The 15660-nt window shown below is 39.4% G+C and overlaps 1 protein-coding gene across 1 annotated transcript in view; it reads right to left on the bottom strand.

Moving 5' to 3' along the window:
* FREM1 (FRAS1 related extracellular matrix 1) overlaps positions 1-15660 on the bottom strand; it is a 56557-nt gene that overhangs the window by 10329 nt on the left and 30568 nt on the right. The window contains exons 22-31 of the mRNA XM_066569418.1: positions 15459-15654; positions 14472-14736; positions 8927-9341; positions 7606-7807; positions 7010-7154; positions 4703-4832; positions 3245-3317; positions 2214-2363; positions 798-1036; positions 40-87 (exon numbers count right to left, since the gene is read on the bottom strand). Coding sequence (XP_066425515.1) covers positions 40-87; positions 798-1036; positions 2214-2363; positions 3245-3317; positions 4703-4832; positions 7010-7154; positions 7606-7807; positions 8927-9341; positions 14472-14736; positions 15459-15654 — 1863 coding nt within the window. The remainder of the gene's footprint in view (positions 1-39; positions 88-797; positions 1037-2213; positions 2364-3244; positions 3318-4702; positions 4833-7009; positions 7155-7605; positions 7808-8926; positions 9342-14471; positions 14737-15458; positions 15655-15660) is intronic.

Genomic DNA, 15660 nt, shown 5'->3' with positions numbered 1-15660 from the left:
ATCATGGAAATATCCAACCAACACCCCTAATACTCTTACTTTGAAAATCACATCTGTTTCATTTCTAAATACAGATGAAGGAGGAACCTGGAAAACACAGAACAGCAGAATGAGATGGGTATGTTCATGTATTATAGAAACAAGACTTTATGCAACATTTACTACTATGTTATACATCATGCAGAGCATGTCTTGGTTTAGTTCTTTCTCTTTTAGTATAGAAGCACATCATTTCTGAAAGGAGCCATTAAAAAGCACAGATTACAGGTGTAATGCTCAGTGTTCATAAAAATAGATTCCTGTAATTTTTAAGGTCACAATAGCAGAAAGTTATTGAATACCTAACTAAATCAATATAGCTTAAGCAGGAGAATCAGTGGAAAAGGTTTAATTAACTATTCCCTGTTTAAGCTAACAGTATTTTCAGCTTTATAACTTCAGTACCAGATGCACAGCTTCTATACATTTGCCTAGTTCCACCAACTTCTAACTTACCCATAATTTTTATAAGATTGGAAGTTTCATAATTGCTGAAGTTGCTTCATGCCTGTTTCCTCCCCCAAGTCTTGATTTTATTCCTCTCTTGCATACATGGATCCAAAATGTTTGGTTTGTTTTTTGGCTTTTTCCTTACAGTTTTTTTTAAATAGCCCCAGGTCTGACTCAGAGCAAACTCATGTAGTTTATAGTTACTGTGTGGTCAGATCGAATTGCTACAAAAATGACAGTTAAATGAAGATGTCACATCACAATAAATTCACAAATCAGTTCATCACTGAACTACAGAAGTGTCTTACTATTCTGCCATTTCCAGTTACTCTCAGCCTGGTCCGTGACCGATTCGCCAAACTGTGCTCCTGCCACAGATCCCCTCCATGCCCTCTCATCCCTTTGGAGGGAGGCAGTGGGATCCTTTCCAAGGAAACATTGCCAGGCCTGGAAGGTGATGAGGAGCCTGAGGAAACTGGAAACAGCGTGTGTCTCCCCCAGAAGTCATGCTTGCTTTGGCCAGAAGAATGGGAATAGCTGCATTGACCTGAAAGCATAGAAAATGGCAGATGGTCAGCTTTAAGTGCATGAGCAAATACTGGTCATGTTCACATGGGCACATAAACAGCTTTTCCTTAAAAGCTGGATGATTCTTTCACTTGAAGTAGTTGATTTGCTGTTTGTTCAGTCACCCTCATTTCTGGGGTTATCTATGACTATAACTGCAACTACTATCTCTATAAGTAAGATTTTATATGTGATGCATCTGTCTACCCACGGGTCAGAATTCAACCAAGCATCTGCTGAAAACACCTGCTTTCATTCTTATACTGGGCTTTGAAGTGCTGGGGTTTTTGGCCATGAATATACAGGTATCTTTAACTACCATTGATGATATTTCCATCATCTCCAGAGAAGCTTCTTGGAAATCCAGGATACTGTTGTTTCAATGAAGTCGCTGCATCAATTAAGTCCTGATTTACAATAGGAATATTTAGAAGACAAATTTGAAATTTTAAAGTGTCTTTTTGTAACATGAAGCCTAATTCATTGCAATATGTATATTTTAAATATTGTTTCACTAAACACCAGCAGAAGAGACACTCTTCAGCAGTCGGAGGCTGCAACTGCTTTTCTAGTTATTTCTATTTTTCTACCGTTTTCCTATGATTCTGTTTCTACAATTGGCTCCTTTTTGGTCTGATTTCAGACACGCCACATTTGATCACTGAAAAATATGATAATGCAGTCTTCAAAGACTAAACTATTTGCTGTGAATTATGGACTATGCTTTTTAAGTCTTGGAAAATATATTGCTAAGAGATGGATTAATTTGCTACATTACTTTTTGAGAGAAGAGTAAATCTCTTTTAGAGGGTGTGTAACAACTAAATAATAACGGGGAAAAAACCTAATGGATCTAAACCCAATTTTCCCCACTTTAGTAAATGCAAACTGAACTCATGTTGTTATGAAAAGTGGTTTCTTTCCTGGCATGTTTCTTGTTTTGTACTCGTTGCTTTTCTCATCCTGTGTTTCCTAGGAGGATGCATATGATTTTGTGAGAGAAAAAAGAGTCTGCAAGTGTCAAGCCTGTTTTCTCTAAAAATAATTTAGGCAGTTTGGTCTAATGGTGAGTGTTAGGAACAACTCATGGTTGAAAATAGTAGCTATTCAGCCAAGATTGTCCCACCTCTTTAGTCACAAAGATCAAAAGAGAATACCTCCTTTTGAGTCCAAAATTTTCACTTCAGCTTTTGTCCGTGTGCCAAGAACAGCATTCACAGGGGAGTTCAGAACCACTTCAAAGACTTCATCATCTTCCTCTAATCCGTCATAGGTAATTGCTATATTCCACATCTTGGTTGACACTCCTAACAGAAATAAACATTTTAATTACTCTTTAAGTGCTATTTCAATCAATCAGGGTGTCAAAGAAATAGATTAATTAACATGTCTGCAGCTAGAGTGGAGTAGATTGTGTATGCTATTGTGCTCCTACTGACTGACTGGACTCCTGCTGTTCTTCCAAATAACGTTAAGTTTGAATTCGTTCCTGGTCAATGATGATTCAGTTGAAGTGCATACACTGTAACAAAATGCTGCTGTAGATGTGCAAAATTTCACTGCAATACATTTATTTAGGACTTCCACTGATTTTCAAGAGAAAATGTATCATAGAGTTTGTATCTGAAAAGTTTAACTTTAAAGATGGAACAGTTATTTAAAATACCTGCAAATGGATCAAAAACCATGTTAGATGGAAGTGCAACCATTTAGGCAAATCTTACCATTGTTTTTTCTTGTTTCCTTGTCTTTACTGGGTAACTTCAGGATTGTATGTGAATGAAATAGGGCCTTGGACATCTTGAAAAACCTAAGTTGTTCTCAGTTTTGTCTAAATTTGACCTGTGTCTGCGGCTTTACCTATAATGACTGAAGTCCTTAAAGCATCCCACAGTTCAGCTCAGGGTGAGTACTATCCAGCCTAGTTGTTGGGGGATCAGGAGACATCATATCAGCACTTTTGATATTGTAACAAAAGTAAAAGACTGTGGGAAATCTCATGCCAAATAATAAGGATACTAATTCACTAAAGAAGCTCACAGTACTTCCAAAAAATAAGCTCAAGTCTTAAATACTATTCAGCTTCTCTAGCTATAGATATGTAATAGATTTCACTCTCCAAAGCAAGAGGTTGCTCTTCTAAAATCAGTGAATTAATTTTAGAATTACTCAGTACACTATTTCATACCTGGATCAAACTGAACAAGCTTGGACGGAGTCACTGTGAAGTCCTTTCCCAGCCTAGCAGATATTTCATTGACCTGAGAAGAAATCAAACAGTAAATACTACACTGTGACTCTTTTCACCAAACCACTGCACTCTGCTGCATCCAGAAGGTACTTTGCATGTCTCAAATAGACAGGCCAACCCATACATAGACTGGGTAAAAAGATAAAGAGCTGAAGAATAAACCTTCTTCTGTGCAACTGTCATTCTGTTCTTGCTTATGGCTTACAAAATTAATCATTAAAAAAAATCCCTATCTTATAGTTTTGCTAATTCCCCTCTGAGATTGCTATTTGAAACACCAGGTAACACTGCTGTTCACCATGCCTGGGGACCCTGCCATACCTGGTTCCTGAAAAAGCACATCCTGTCATCTCAGAAGAGCAGCAACATCTTGGCCATGTTTTCCTATTTGGCTCTTTGTGATATCTTGAAATAAGCTTTTTCGCACAGAGCCTTCTGTCACTCCCAAAGACTCATTAGAATAGATGTGAACCCTACATATGTAAATATAGGGATTCCAGCAACTCCCTGAAATTTCACAGGAGGCACCAGAGGACACCAGTTTCCGTACTGTGGATGTTTCCAGCTCTTGATGCTGGAATCAGTTTCACTGGTCTGTTTCTTCAAGTGACTGCTGGAGTAGAATCACCAAAGTCTGTGAAGGGTAGGATGAGATGTTCCCTGAGGGCATCATTAGCAAAATTCCCACTCATTTCAGTAGAAGAAAAACAAAATTATGTTTTGTATTAGGGGTATAATCCTGAGAAGCTCTGAGGGGGAAAAATGGTATTTCTCTAGCAAGGGGAGCTGATAAAATACTGGAATTTCCTTTTTGTGAGGAAAGATATAATTTGTGAAGGCAAGTTGCACAAAACCTGCTTTACAAAATTATAGCCTGCAGCTTTCAGTCTAGTCTTTTTGACATAAGACAGAGGCAGTCATTGAAGGTACAGGGGAATTTCCCTTGGCTGTGGGCAGTAGGGGGTGAAATGGAGAAGGCTGCCATGGCTGTGTAGTTGCAGTACCTATACGTCCTGGGCTCCTCAAGCCTGAGAAGGCAAAACAAAAGCCCCAAGGGCCCTAGATTGCCCAAAACCTGGATTTTAAAGTGGTGGATCCTGGAAACCAAGCTTCTGAGCACAGTGCCAGAGGAAACTGCCTGCTCTGTTTTTTCATCAAAACTGAAACGCTGCTCCAAGATATTCCAGGTTTGGTTAATTAACATTTCTACTTAAAACTCAAGAAATTTTGTCATAAGTGTTTCAGCCATCTATAGTAGCAGGGACAATGTCCCAGTAAGTATGGATTGAATCACATGGCCTCTTTGATGATTAGGGAATTATATTTATATCTGAGGAATAAAATAACAGGCTGTACTTATTATTATTAAGTTAGGTTGTTGGCTTTTGGCTTTACCTTCACAGTTATAAAGGCAGACTCCCCCAGGTGTCCTGCCCTGGTGATTTTCAGAGACACTACTCCTGTGTTTTCACACACCTCATATTCAGTCTGTAGCATTTCAATTCGAGACCACCGTAGCTCCAATCTGTGGGAAAGAAAGGAATGTGTGTTTAGAGCAAAGCCACCCGGCCAGCCGCCCTCAGCCCCTGCTGCTCAAGGAGCCTTCTCTCCCGACTGCTGATTTAGCCAATACACATACTGAGTCTTTGTCTCCAAATCAACATATTTGTGTGATTTAACTGATTAGGAAGAGGCAGTAATAAATCTTCCAGACTAGTCCTGATGTACCCTAAGCCACATTTGAGCCTTGTTTTACAGCCAGAGGGATTCTGCAGTAACTTTGAGAAGGGCAGTTTGTCCATTACAACAATAGGCCTAGACAAGTTATCACTGTTTATCCTGGCTGCCTTTATCCTTGTGGTTTTATTATACTCTCACTCCCCAGTCTTTCCTCAGCAATATCCTCCTTTCCACCCATCTGCCTTCATGTATCCTCTATCTCTCCTCCTGTAGCACACAGAGGAGGACTTTTCTAGGACTTTTCTGCCTCTGTGCAAGGGACTTCTCTTCTTCCCTTACTTTAGTACTCGGCACACTTCACTCTTCAACATTTACCCTATCTGATTCCAGGTGTCTTATGCACTGAATTTTAGATTTTTTTATGGAGGATGGGGGCAGTGTCTGAACCTCAGAAGACTGTGTGCTGCACAGGATCAGAAATAAAGATCTTTCCTTTTTTAGAGCTGTAATAAAAATTAGTAAGAGTCAGAGAAGGATGAATGAGATTCCAAAGAAGGAAAATAAGCTGAGCTATTTACAATTTGTACTTTACTAATACAAAATTCTAGTCCTTTCACAGCTGACTAGCTCTATCACCAGTGGAAGTTCTCTCCTGTCCTCCTCTACCATCTGATGCTGATTTTGTGGGAAACCCATTTGGAAGCTGATTTGCTTTATTTTTGCTAAAGAGAATGGATGTGCCAGATGTAGTCCAGCAGCATTCAAATAAAAGCTGGGACATGAACAATAAATTGTGCATTTTGAAACAGTTATCATTAGTTGATAACTACTTTAAATTGAAAAAATACCTCACAAGCTTTTAAATCCAATATTAAAATGCTATTTTTTCACTAAACTTCCCCTTTGGTCTACTAGCAGATAACTTCACTGAAACACCTATTTTCTGCAAAAGAGTTTTTTCTTTGCTCTTCTCCTAAAGCTGTGCTATGCACTGTCATTCATTTAAAAGGAGTTGCATTTTCCGTGAAGTGGCATCACATAATTGTGATTTTTCATCTGCAAGCCAGCACAGAGCAGCTGGGCTGTCCATGCTCAGATGTGTTTGTGTATGGGGACATCTTTTGGCACAGCACATAACTGCCTAAATGCTGCCTCCAGCTCAGCTCAGTCCCTGTCTTCTCTCCAGTGTGCAGGGAAGTGCTCTGCCCCTGGGTACAGCTCTCTGCTTCTCTTGCTTCACCATGAGTCCTGGTTTGTGAGTGGCCGTTTTAGGCCAGAAAAAGCATATTGGGTTTTTTGGTTTTTTTTTTTTCAATTTTTTTCTGATTAAATAAGTTGGTTGAACACTTAGCCCTATTTTCAGGAATAAAAAGAAGCATTGCCTCTACTGGAGAGCTACTTGCACTTCTGGCTTTTATCATCAAAGCCCAGTTCAGATGATATTCTAATTTCTCTACATGAGGCTTATGCTATGTCACAAGGAGATATTGGATGGTATGCCTAGTACATGCAGTGGATGACAAAAGTGCTGTGTGCTCTCCACCTTCTTTCAGTTTTCTTTTGCAGAAATATGTCACTCATAGCTTTGTCATTTGAGAGCATCTCGTCTACTGTAATCTCAAGCTTGTGAAAAATGCACTGCCTTCAGCTAAGGGCAAGAGTGACCTGCAGGTGCAGGACCATGTTCATGAAGCTGTAGTCCCATCCTTCAGCATGCAGCATCTCAGATATCCAAATGCCCAACACCACTAAATGCATTATGTTTCTTGGTGAAGCCCTGAATGCCCTTGAGAACTGTGACACAGTCTAACCTGCAGCTCAACCCTTGTGGAGCTTCAAGAAGGCTTCAAGAAGGCTTCACCTTCTTGAGGGGAAGAAATATCTACTCTTACAAAAGCAATGGCAGGTTGACTTGTAGCTATGTCCATGTCTTCATGGCTTCAAGCCCAGCACCTGTTCATTTACCCCAAGGGGTGGCAAGCACTGTGCAGCACAGCCCATGTCACCAAGGAGTGGAGCTACCTTTGGGGTGCTGCAGAGTTTCCACTGGCATCTGTCACTTGAAACTCCAAGTTGTCTGAATTCACTTCTCGTGATTTGTTGATGACATAAAGTATGATTTTGCTGTTTAAATCCTTTTGGCTAAATCCTTCCTGAATGAATCCACCTAGGAAAGACAAGTTGTATGCACGTGAACCAAAAGCCTGCAAATAAGAACCATGTAGATTATATAGACTCTTTTCAACTTTTCTTTTAGTTGAGAATCTGAACTTTGAGAAATGCAGGTTTACAGCTAAACAGCAATATCTGTTCATTATAAGCCCCTGCCAATTTCTTTATGTGTAACCTGTTTATCAAAAGGCCAAGTTCAATATTAATCTATTTTTTTCTTGATAGAAATAAAAAGGTTTCTCAACAGCTATTAAAAATTATCTGAACCTCTTTGAGGATTCATAACAAACTTAAGACTCAGGTTTCATTGTAAAAGTTTTGTTATTGCAGTCAAACTTTGCCCAAAGTTTGCTAAGAAATTTTGATTCTATCAAGCAAACATTAACAGGGTAGGGTTTGAAGTCTGGTCTGGTATGGCCCAAAATAGAGATTATAAAAGAAATCACCTGTTGTTATATTTTCCAGGTAGCCATAATGAGGACCTCGCAAAATCTTAAAAATTATTTTGTCATCTTCTGTATTGGGGTCAGATGCCCTCAGGGACCTGGCAGTAATATAGATCCCATAATTGCCATTCTTCAGCAGTTCCACATCAGAAAAACAATGGAGATGAGTAATTTTTGGTGCCATTTTGTCCAAATGATCCACCTAAATCAAAGTTAGACATTCATTTTATAACATCAGGATATTCTCTGTCCTGCTTTTGCTAAAAGAGCAGTAGCCAGATCAGGGTGGCAATAGCCACTTTGGCTCACAGTCTCCTGCAGACCCCTGAGTTCTAGTCAAGTTGTACTTCACATGAAAAGTTTCCAGGTCCAGATTACCCATCACTTGCCACATGTAGCAGGGTATAGTACACTCTGGGGAGTGAAACAAATTCCATATGCCTCTGCTCTGATGTCCCACATTCTCCATAGTCATTTTTTATGCAATTTTCTTCACAGCAAAAGATAACTGCAACAAAGGTTTGTCACCTCTTTTTAATTATAACAATTCCATCTTTCACAAATTCTGGTGAGCCTTCTAGCAGTCCACAATGGTTGTTTCTGTTCCCATATATCACCCTCTGCTGAAATAGTATTCCTCACTGGTTGTATAACTTGAAACTTTGTCATCAGGAAATATTAACAGTCTCTTCATTAGCATCAGGGTTTTGAAACATAGAATTCTGCCATGCAGTGCAACCAGATATACTTTGTGTACTGAACCATGCCACATAAATAGATAGATACAAAAAATCACAGCAAACAAATCTGAGCCTATGACAAAAGTATGAAGGACTTGAAAACACAGGAAATGGGAAGTGAACAGAAATATTCTAGCAAAGAAAGAAGAATCAGAGCGTCTTACACAGAGAGGACAGATCAGAGAGGACAGGATATTTAGGTGGGGAAGCAAAGTGGCTGTAATTCAGGATTCCTGTGACATGAAGATCAGCAATCATACTCACACCCCCATATGTGCAAATCACAAGATCAGGCACCAAGTGGGAAAGCAGAGCAGCAGAAATTTCTATCCTTCCCATAGTGGAGATTCCTATGTAAAAATTTTAGCATGCAAGTATTAAGTATTTACTTGCTTATCTTTGTGCATTTTGGGAAGTAGCTAGTTCCCCAGGTTAATTATTTGTGGAAGACAGGAAGCAAATATACAAGCTGCACAGTTAAATCAGAGACTGCAGCAAGTACCAGCTGTCATCAAAACTGCTACATTCTTGGCTTTATCATATTATTTATCTCTCTTAAGTAGGTCTGTGGTCACACTTGCCTGAATGGTGAATGTCACCGGCTCGCTCTGCACCCTCCCATTCACGATGAAGCCTTGGTTAGTCCTATCCGAGGCAACAAATGTAAATCTGTCAGTCTGGGAATTCCCACCTCGGTGCTTGTATGCAACATCCTTGTTGTCCACATCTTGCTGTGTGAAATTGCACTGCAGTAGCACAGTCCCATTATAATAGAGATGACCATACTGGGGGAGCTGAGCCAAGAGGAAGGTAAGGTTTTCTTTTGCAGTATCTGGATCTGAAAGCTGTAGTACATCAGGAGTAAGAAGTGCCATAGCTCCTTCAGTTAATCGTAACCCCATGTTCCTAGATAGAGTGGGCAAAGCCTGGTCAGCTGCCTCCAAGGCAATCTTGAATGTCCCATGCTTAGTCCTCAGTCCATTGCTGATGATGAATCTGGCAAAGAGAGGCAAGGCAGTCTTCAGCATCTGTTCTTGATTCAGCATGTACTGAAATGAAATGATAATGCAGACCTTTACTACAGGACTTGCCTATGTTGATACTGCAAAAGTAGAAGAGCTGGGTGGAGCACAAACCCAGACACTGAGTGGAGTGGATGTAAAACATAAAAACATGAAAGCAGGCAGCCAGGTATATGATAGGAGTTACAATGCACTGGCAGGGATTGAGCAGATGCCAGAGGAAAGGCCTTGAACATCAACAGTCATAGCGGAGCTGATCTCAGCTTCTAGCTGAGATACAGGTGGAACAGATCTAAAAGGAAAGGCTGCCAGGGGGGCTTATTGTAGCTTCTGGTGTACATATTTTACACATCCTTAAAATTTATCTTCCCTTGGTTACCTGGCAGTAGCACCTACAGCTTACAGAAAGACGTATGTTAAGCGCATGACCAGCCAGGTTTGGTTTAGTTTGGGTTTCTTTCTGTTCACTGTTACAAATATTTTCTACCCAATGCCCCCAAAGCTATCTGAAAAACCAAACTGGAGAAAGATTCAGCCTTATCTCACTTCATGGGTTTGTTTAGAATCTAACTCAATCTTTAAATTTTCGTCTATTCAGCAGAATATGATTTATGTTTCTTTACAGAAGTCAGGTAAAGTTTCACTGAAATGCTAAGATATTTGGCAGAACTGTACAAGTTGATAGGATAATGTTAATAACATGGATATCCATAGCATAAATTTATCAAATGGTCATATCTGTACAGCTCTTCTTCCATGCTGGGAATTTCTATCAATAGCCACATAATTTCTTGTAGTTCACTCTCAAGTAGTGATGTCAAGTAGTGATGTTTCTTTAGATACACTAAAGATTTGATTATTCACTACAGATAGTTTTCCTTTCAAAACTAAGAGAAAGATGCCCAAGGCTGTAGGGAAAATCTGTTGGAAGCTCTGCTGTTTTTGACTGGGGTATAGTTAATTTTCTTCATAGTCATTTGTATGGAGCTATGGTTTTGATTTGTGCTAAATATAGTTAAATAGTGTTGATAATATAAGGATGATTTGGTTACTCCTGAGCAGTGCTCATACAGCATCAAGGCTTTTTCTGCCTCTTACACTGCACAGCCAGTGATTGGGCTGGGAGTGCATAAGGAGTTGGGAGGGGGCACAGGCAGGACAGCTGACCCCAGCTGACCCAAAGGATATCTCAGAAAATCTGATGGCATGCTCAGTGTATAGAGCTGGGGGAAGAAGAGGAAGGGAGGGAGGGAGGGAGGGAGGGAGGAGGAGACATCTGGAATTGTGACGTTTGTCTTCCCAAGTCACTCTGTGCATGATGGAACTCTGCTTTCCTGGGGATGGCTGAACACCTGCCTGCCCACAGGAAGCAGTGAATGAATTCTTTGTTTTGCTTTGCTCGTGTGCACAGCTTTCAATTTACCTATTAAACTGTCTGTATCTAAACCCATGAGTTTTATCACTTTCACCTTTCCAATTCTCTCCCCAGTGCTACAAGGTGGAGAGGGAGCAAGCAGCTGCCTGGTGCTTAGTTGCCGGCTGCAGTTAAACCATGACAGAAGCATACCAGCTGGGTATGGGCTTTTGCCATACGTGTGACAGCATGGTGTGCAGAAAATTATTACTAAATTTAGTTCTGGAGAAAAACAAGGAGAAAACCAATCTTTTAGCCTTTAAAATTCGTCTTTGATTTCACAGGCAAGATCATTATTTATGTATTTTCTTCTGAAAAGAATTACATGGAATATTTTCATGCCTGTAACAAAAACTTTTGAGGGTAAATGAAACTAAAAATTGCTCTGAAAATGTTTCACGATCCTTCATGTCCCATCAACTTATAGCATGTATGAGTTACCTTTCTACATAAATTTCAGTGGTTATGCTGCACAGTACATGGAAAAAAAATTTGTAAGGTGGTTTTTCACACAGGTTGGTTCTGCCTGAGTCAGAGCAGAGTCTAGTGTACAAAGAAATTTGTCTCTACTAGAATGGGACAGTTGTTTCAGAAAGTATGAGGGCCAGTCTAGCTGGCTGCTTTCCATGTAACACTCTTCTACCATACTTAAGTGAAATGGGGAGTGGCTGACATTTAGTGGGTTATCTGTTTCCCCTTGGTCTCTTGACTGCAGACCTTGAAGATGTACTTTCAAAATTACAGGGTCAACACCTAGAGTATTGCTGCGTGACTTGAATGGGAGTGACTTTCAGTAGGTCATGGAGCAGCTTACTGTGTCACAGAGACTGTCCATCTAAAATTCGTCATTGCCTTCACCAATACTGGATGATTAGAGCTTGATCACTTGTAAACTGGCACTATGCCATAAAACAGATGGGAATGAGCATAGGCAGACCAGGGACTATGTAGCAGTCTGAAATATGTTTACTGAGGATGGTATTCCCAGCTGAGAACCCAGAGACATCTGCCTACACTACCAAATGCTATTGTGCCAATGGTAAAAGGGTCGCGCTATTTGTAAACTATCTGAACTCAAATACAGAACTAAAATAATGATGATAAATACTGTGTTAGGAGAAAAAGGGTAAAGCACCTTCAGTCAAAACCTTAACCTTCTCTCAAAACGCCTGGAGCATTGCAGCAGAAGTGAATTTTCTTTCGTTCTTTTGATGGTGTAAAAAATGTTTGGATGATGTCTCAAACAGTATTTAGTGAAAGACTTAGATAATTCAGTTAATTAATCTGAATATTCATCCAGCCTTCTCTAGAATGCCAGATAGGAACAAAGCTTCTGCATGGATACATCAGACTGAAATTTACCATGAATTTCATTCACTGCTTGATTTCACAGGTGATGAAACTGCCTGTGTCCAAGATGTCCTTCTGCACTTTGGGAGATTTTGGTTATTTGTTTATTTCTAGTTTATCTCTGCTTTGTAATTTCCTCAGGAATGGAGAGCAGCCAATATTCTCACTCTGATAAAATTTAGGATACAATTCTCAGGCAAAGTTTGGAGGACATGTTGCATGGTTTGATTTCACAACTACCAACATTTCATGCTTTCTGCAGTTTGATGGCAGTAGAGTTGGCTACAGGACCTACCATCTGTCATGGCATTTAAAGGATAAAAATTGAATCATAAATAGTGCCAACTCATTACAAAATCGAGCCAGCACGTCAAAATGGAGGACATTAGCATGTTCTTTTAGCATTCTGCTGCCAGCATCTGATGTCAGGTTGCTAATCACTTGAAGTCATCTGTCCAAACAAGCACTGCCAAATCTTTCTTCCAGCCAACAGCACCAAACAATACAGGTAAATTTATGTCTGAAGGAAGCACTTTAGTGGGAAGTAAAAATCTGGTCAGTTAATTCCTCTTCCTCCCACAATTACCCATATAATTAATTCCTTGTTGAAATAATAATACTATTCTGCCAGAATATTTATATTTGTACACAAAACCAAATTATTTTCCAAATGATAACATCAAGGAACCTAATTATTTGGATTAAAATAGTTATCAAATATCAATATTTATTAAAGCATCCTAACCTCACGTTAATAAGACTGACTTTCTGGTTTGTTTCTTAGCCATTGGCCTAAACAGAAAACATTGGGTTTATCCACACTTGCAATTTGCCTAGAATTGTTTGATCTGTTTTTAATAGTGTGATATGGGAGTCATACTGACACAAGCCACTATACTACACTGCCCAAACTAGGGCTTGCATTACTGTAACCTTACTTGAACAATCTAATTCTAGTTTTGGTGAACATGTTTCAGAATTAAGAAACATAAAACCAGGGAATATTTGCTCACTTTTTCTGTAGTGAGTACAAATGAATCAGACAAATCTCCTAACTAGAATTTCCACCACGCTGAATGCAGTGGAAGGGATGGTTAAAAATGTTTAATCTGAGGAAAGTTTCAGAATTACATTTGGGTTAACTCTGGACAATGCTACCTCACCCAGTATCATAGGGAAATTTATTTGATGTCTCCATGCCCCACTTGCTTGACTTGCCTGCAAAAAGTTCTCAAACTGGATGACGCAACATGTTCTTGTACCTCATCATGTCTCACAGAAAAAGTCATTCAGATCAGAAGTCTATTCTAGGAGAATGTAAAAAGGAGTCTTTTCTGAATTTCAGCTCTTAGGAGTCAATTCTTTAATTTTTAGTATGAAAATGAAAAATAATAATCTCTTAATTTTGAATTTTACAATAAGTCCATCTTCTGTCAAAAGCTGTTTTCAGAGAAAATCACCAATATTAGCAAAAAGTAAGCATTCTTCTTTTAGAAACATTTTCTTTATTTTTGAGCTTTTTCTTTTCCCTGTTTTTGGCCTTTTTTACTAAACTGTCCACAGAACATCTGCTCTTTATCTGATGATAATTCATTGCATCATTCTACTTTATAATCAAGAGAGGTTCATTTAAGAACAAAATGAATGCACCTAATCTAAACTGTTCTAAGTGGAAAATTTCAGAAATAGGTGAAAATAACTATCATTAGGCTACTGAACTGGGCCTGTAGGTAGCCTATGCCATAAACCTATGGATTTACCTCAAAATTTCAAGAGTCTACATGAATTTCCATGTCAAAATAGCATGCCAATGGTAGTGTCAAAATATATTAAGTGCACTGGTTTTCATTATATTCCAGAATACTTAGGGATTCAAAAAGCCATAATCAAATTAATATGATAAATTATAACCTCACAGATAAGAAAGCTTTTATTTAATACCTGAATGGACCAGCTTTACCACATCCAGCTGTAGCAAGAAACCAAAGGAACATTCCACCAAGTATGTCCTCAATCCTTCTCTCTCGCTCAAATCTTAACAGCTGTGTATGTCCGGGTACTACAATAATGTTGAAGCTGGTATTGAGTAAATGTGTCTCTGATTATGTTTTCAGAGTCAATGAGAAAATTCATTTATTACCAAAGCATTCCCAACTATATTTATTGCAGTAGAAATAGATGCGCTATATAAACATTGGGAATTCACATAGAGCCTCCAGCTCTTTTAATAAATTATTTTGGGGGGTTTTGGGTGGTTTTTTTGGGGTTGCGTAGTGCAGGTTTTTAAATACCTCAAAAATTCAAGGGGAAGAACTTGGGGGGTGGGGTACTACCCCTTACCTGAATGTATCTTCACGAACAACTGCCTTGGCTTTGTGAACATAGCAGACAATCTGTCGTGCTACATCCATTTGACTGAAGCTCGTAATGGGAATGCCAGGATAGCTGACATACTCTATTTGTCCATACTGGGGTGGGGAGGTTATCACATAAAGGAGCTCCTCTGGCCTGTCAGTACCATCCAATGCAAGAAGGACATCAGTTGTAATGTAGCTGTGATCTCCTTTTGGCACTCTAAGGAGTTTTGTAAAAACAGCAATGTCTCCTGCAGAATAGACAAAACAACACTAAAATAGTCATGTTGAACTGGACGATCTCTTCTGCATTGTTTAGCCACAGGAAAGCCATCACTGGTAGAAAAACTAAAAGACTAAGATTATAGAGAAATTCAGCATGGAAGGGACTTCAGGATATCTTTGTTCAACCTTCTGCTCAAAGCAGGGTCAGCCATGAGATCAGCCATTGCCACAATGCTTGGGGCTTTATCCTCTTGAAACCTGAAAACTATTACCCTTTTGAGGCCAAGGATGAAGAGACCACAGCCTCTTTTGACATGTCTTCCAATCTTAGCATTGTCAGGTAAACCTTTATGTTTCTAATAGAGAGGAAATAAAAAAAGAGAGACCGGAAGGCTGTAGAATAACCTGGAAGAGAGAGCTGTTTCTGAACAGTCTTTTGCCTACTTTTTATATTCTTGCCATTTTTCTGTGCTGCTTTACTCAGATATAAAGCTAGTTTCAGAAAGATATGTTTAGCTCTATTTGCAAAGCAGCTGGTAGTCCTGGGAGGCAAGGTACAACACATTGTATTCACCAGAGCCTTTTCAAATCCCAGGACCTGGCCAACAGTGAAATTCAAGCAGTTAAATTTACAGGATCTGCAGGAACACTGGCCAGAGCCTATATAAGGAAAGGATCAAGACACATACTCAAATATCTTGGTTTCAGAAACAGGCACTGTAAAACATCAAGTTTAGTGGATCTTTACCCTTTTCCAAGTCCTTGATATTTATGTAGAAGTCCACAGCTGGGGATCTGTTGTACCCATCCCAGAGGTAAAATGTGAAGCTGTCTTTTTTCTTGGACCCCACAGTTCCTGTGTGGACATATCTCACAAGGTTCATATCCAGCTCTTCCTGAGTGCACTTCATTCCAGTTAGGAGAGTAACCCACCCTTGTCCTACCTAGAA

Source organism: Molothrus aeneus, chromosome Z, assembly GCF_037042795.1.
Source record: "Molothrus aeneus isolate 106 chromosome Z, BPBGC_Maene_1.0, whole genome shotgun sequence".
Taxonomy (NCBI): domain Eukaryota; kingdom Metazoa; phylum Chordata; class Aves; order Passeriformes; family Icteridae; genus Molothrus; species Molothrus aeneus.
Note: the sequence above shows the minus strand (reverse complement) of the source record. Positions and strands in the feature narration are given on the sequence as shown.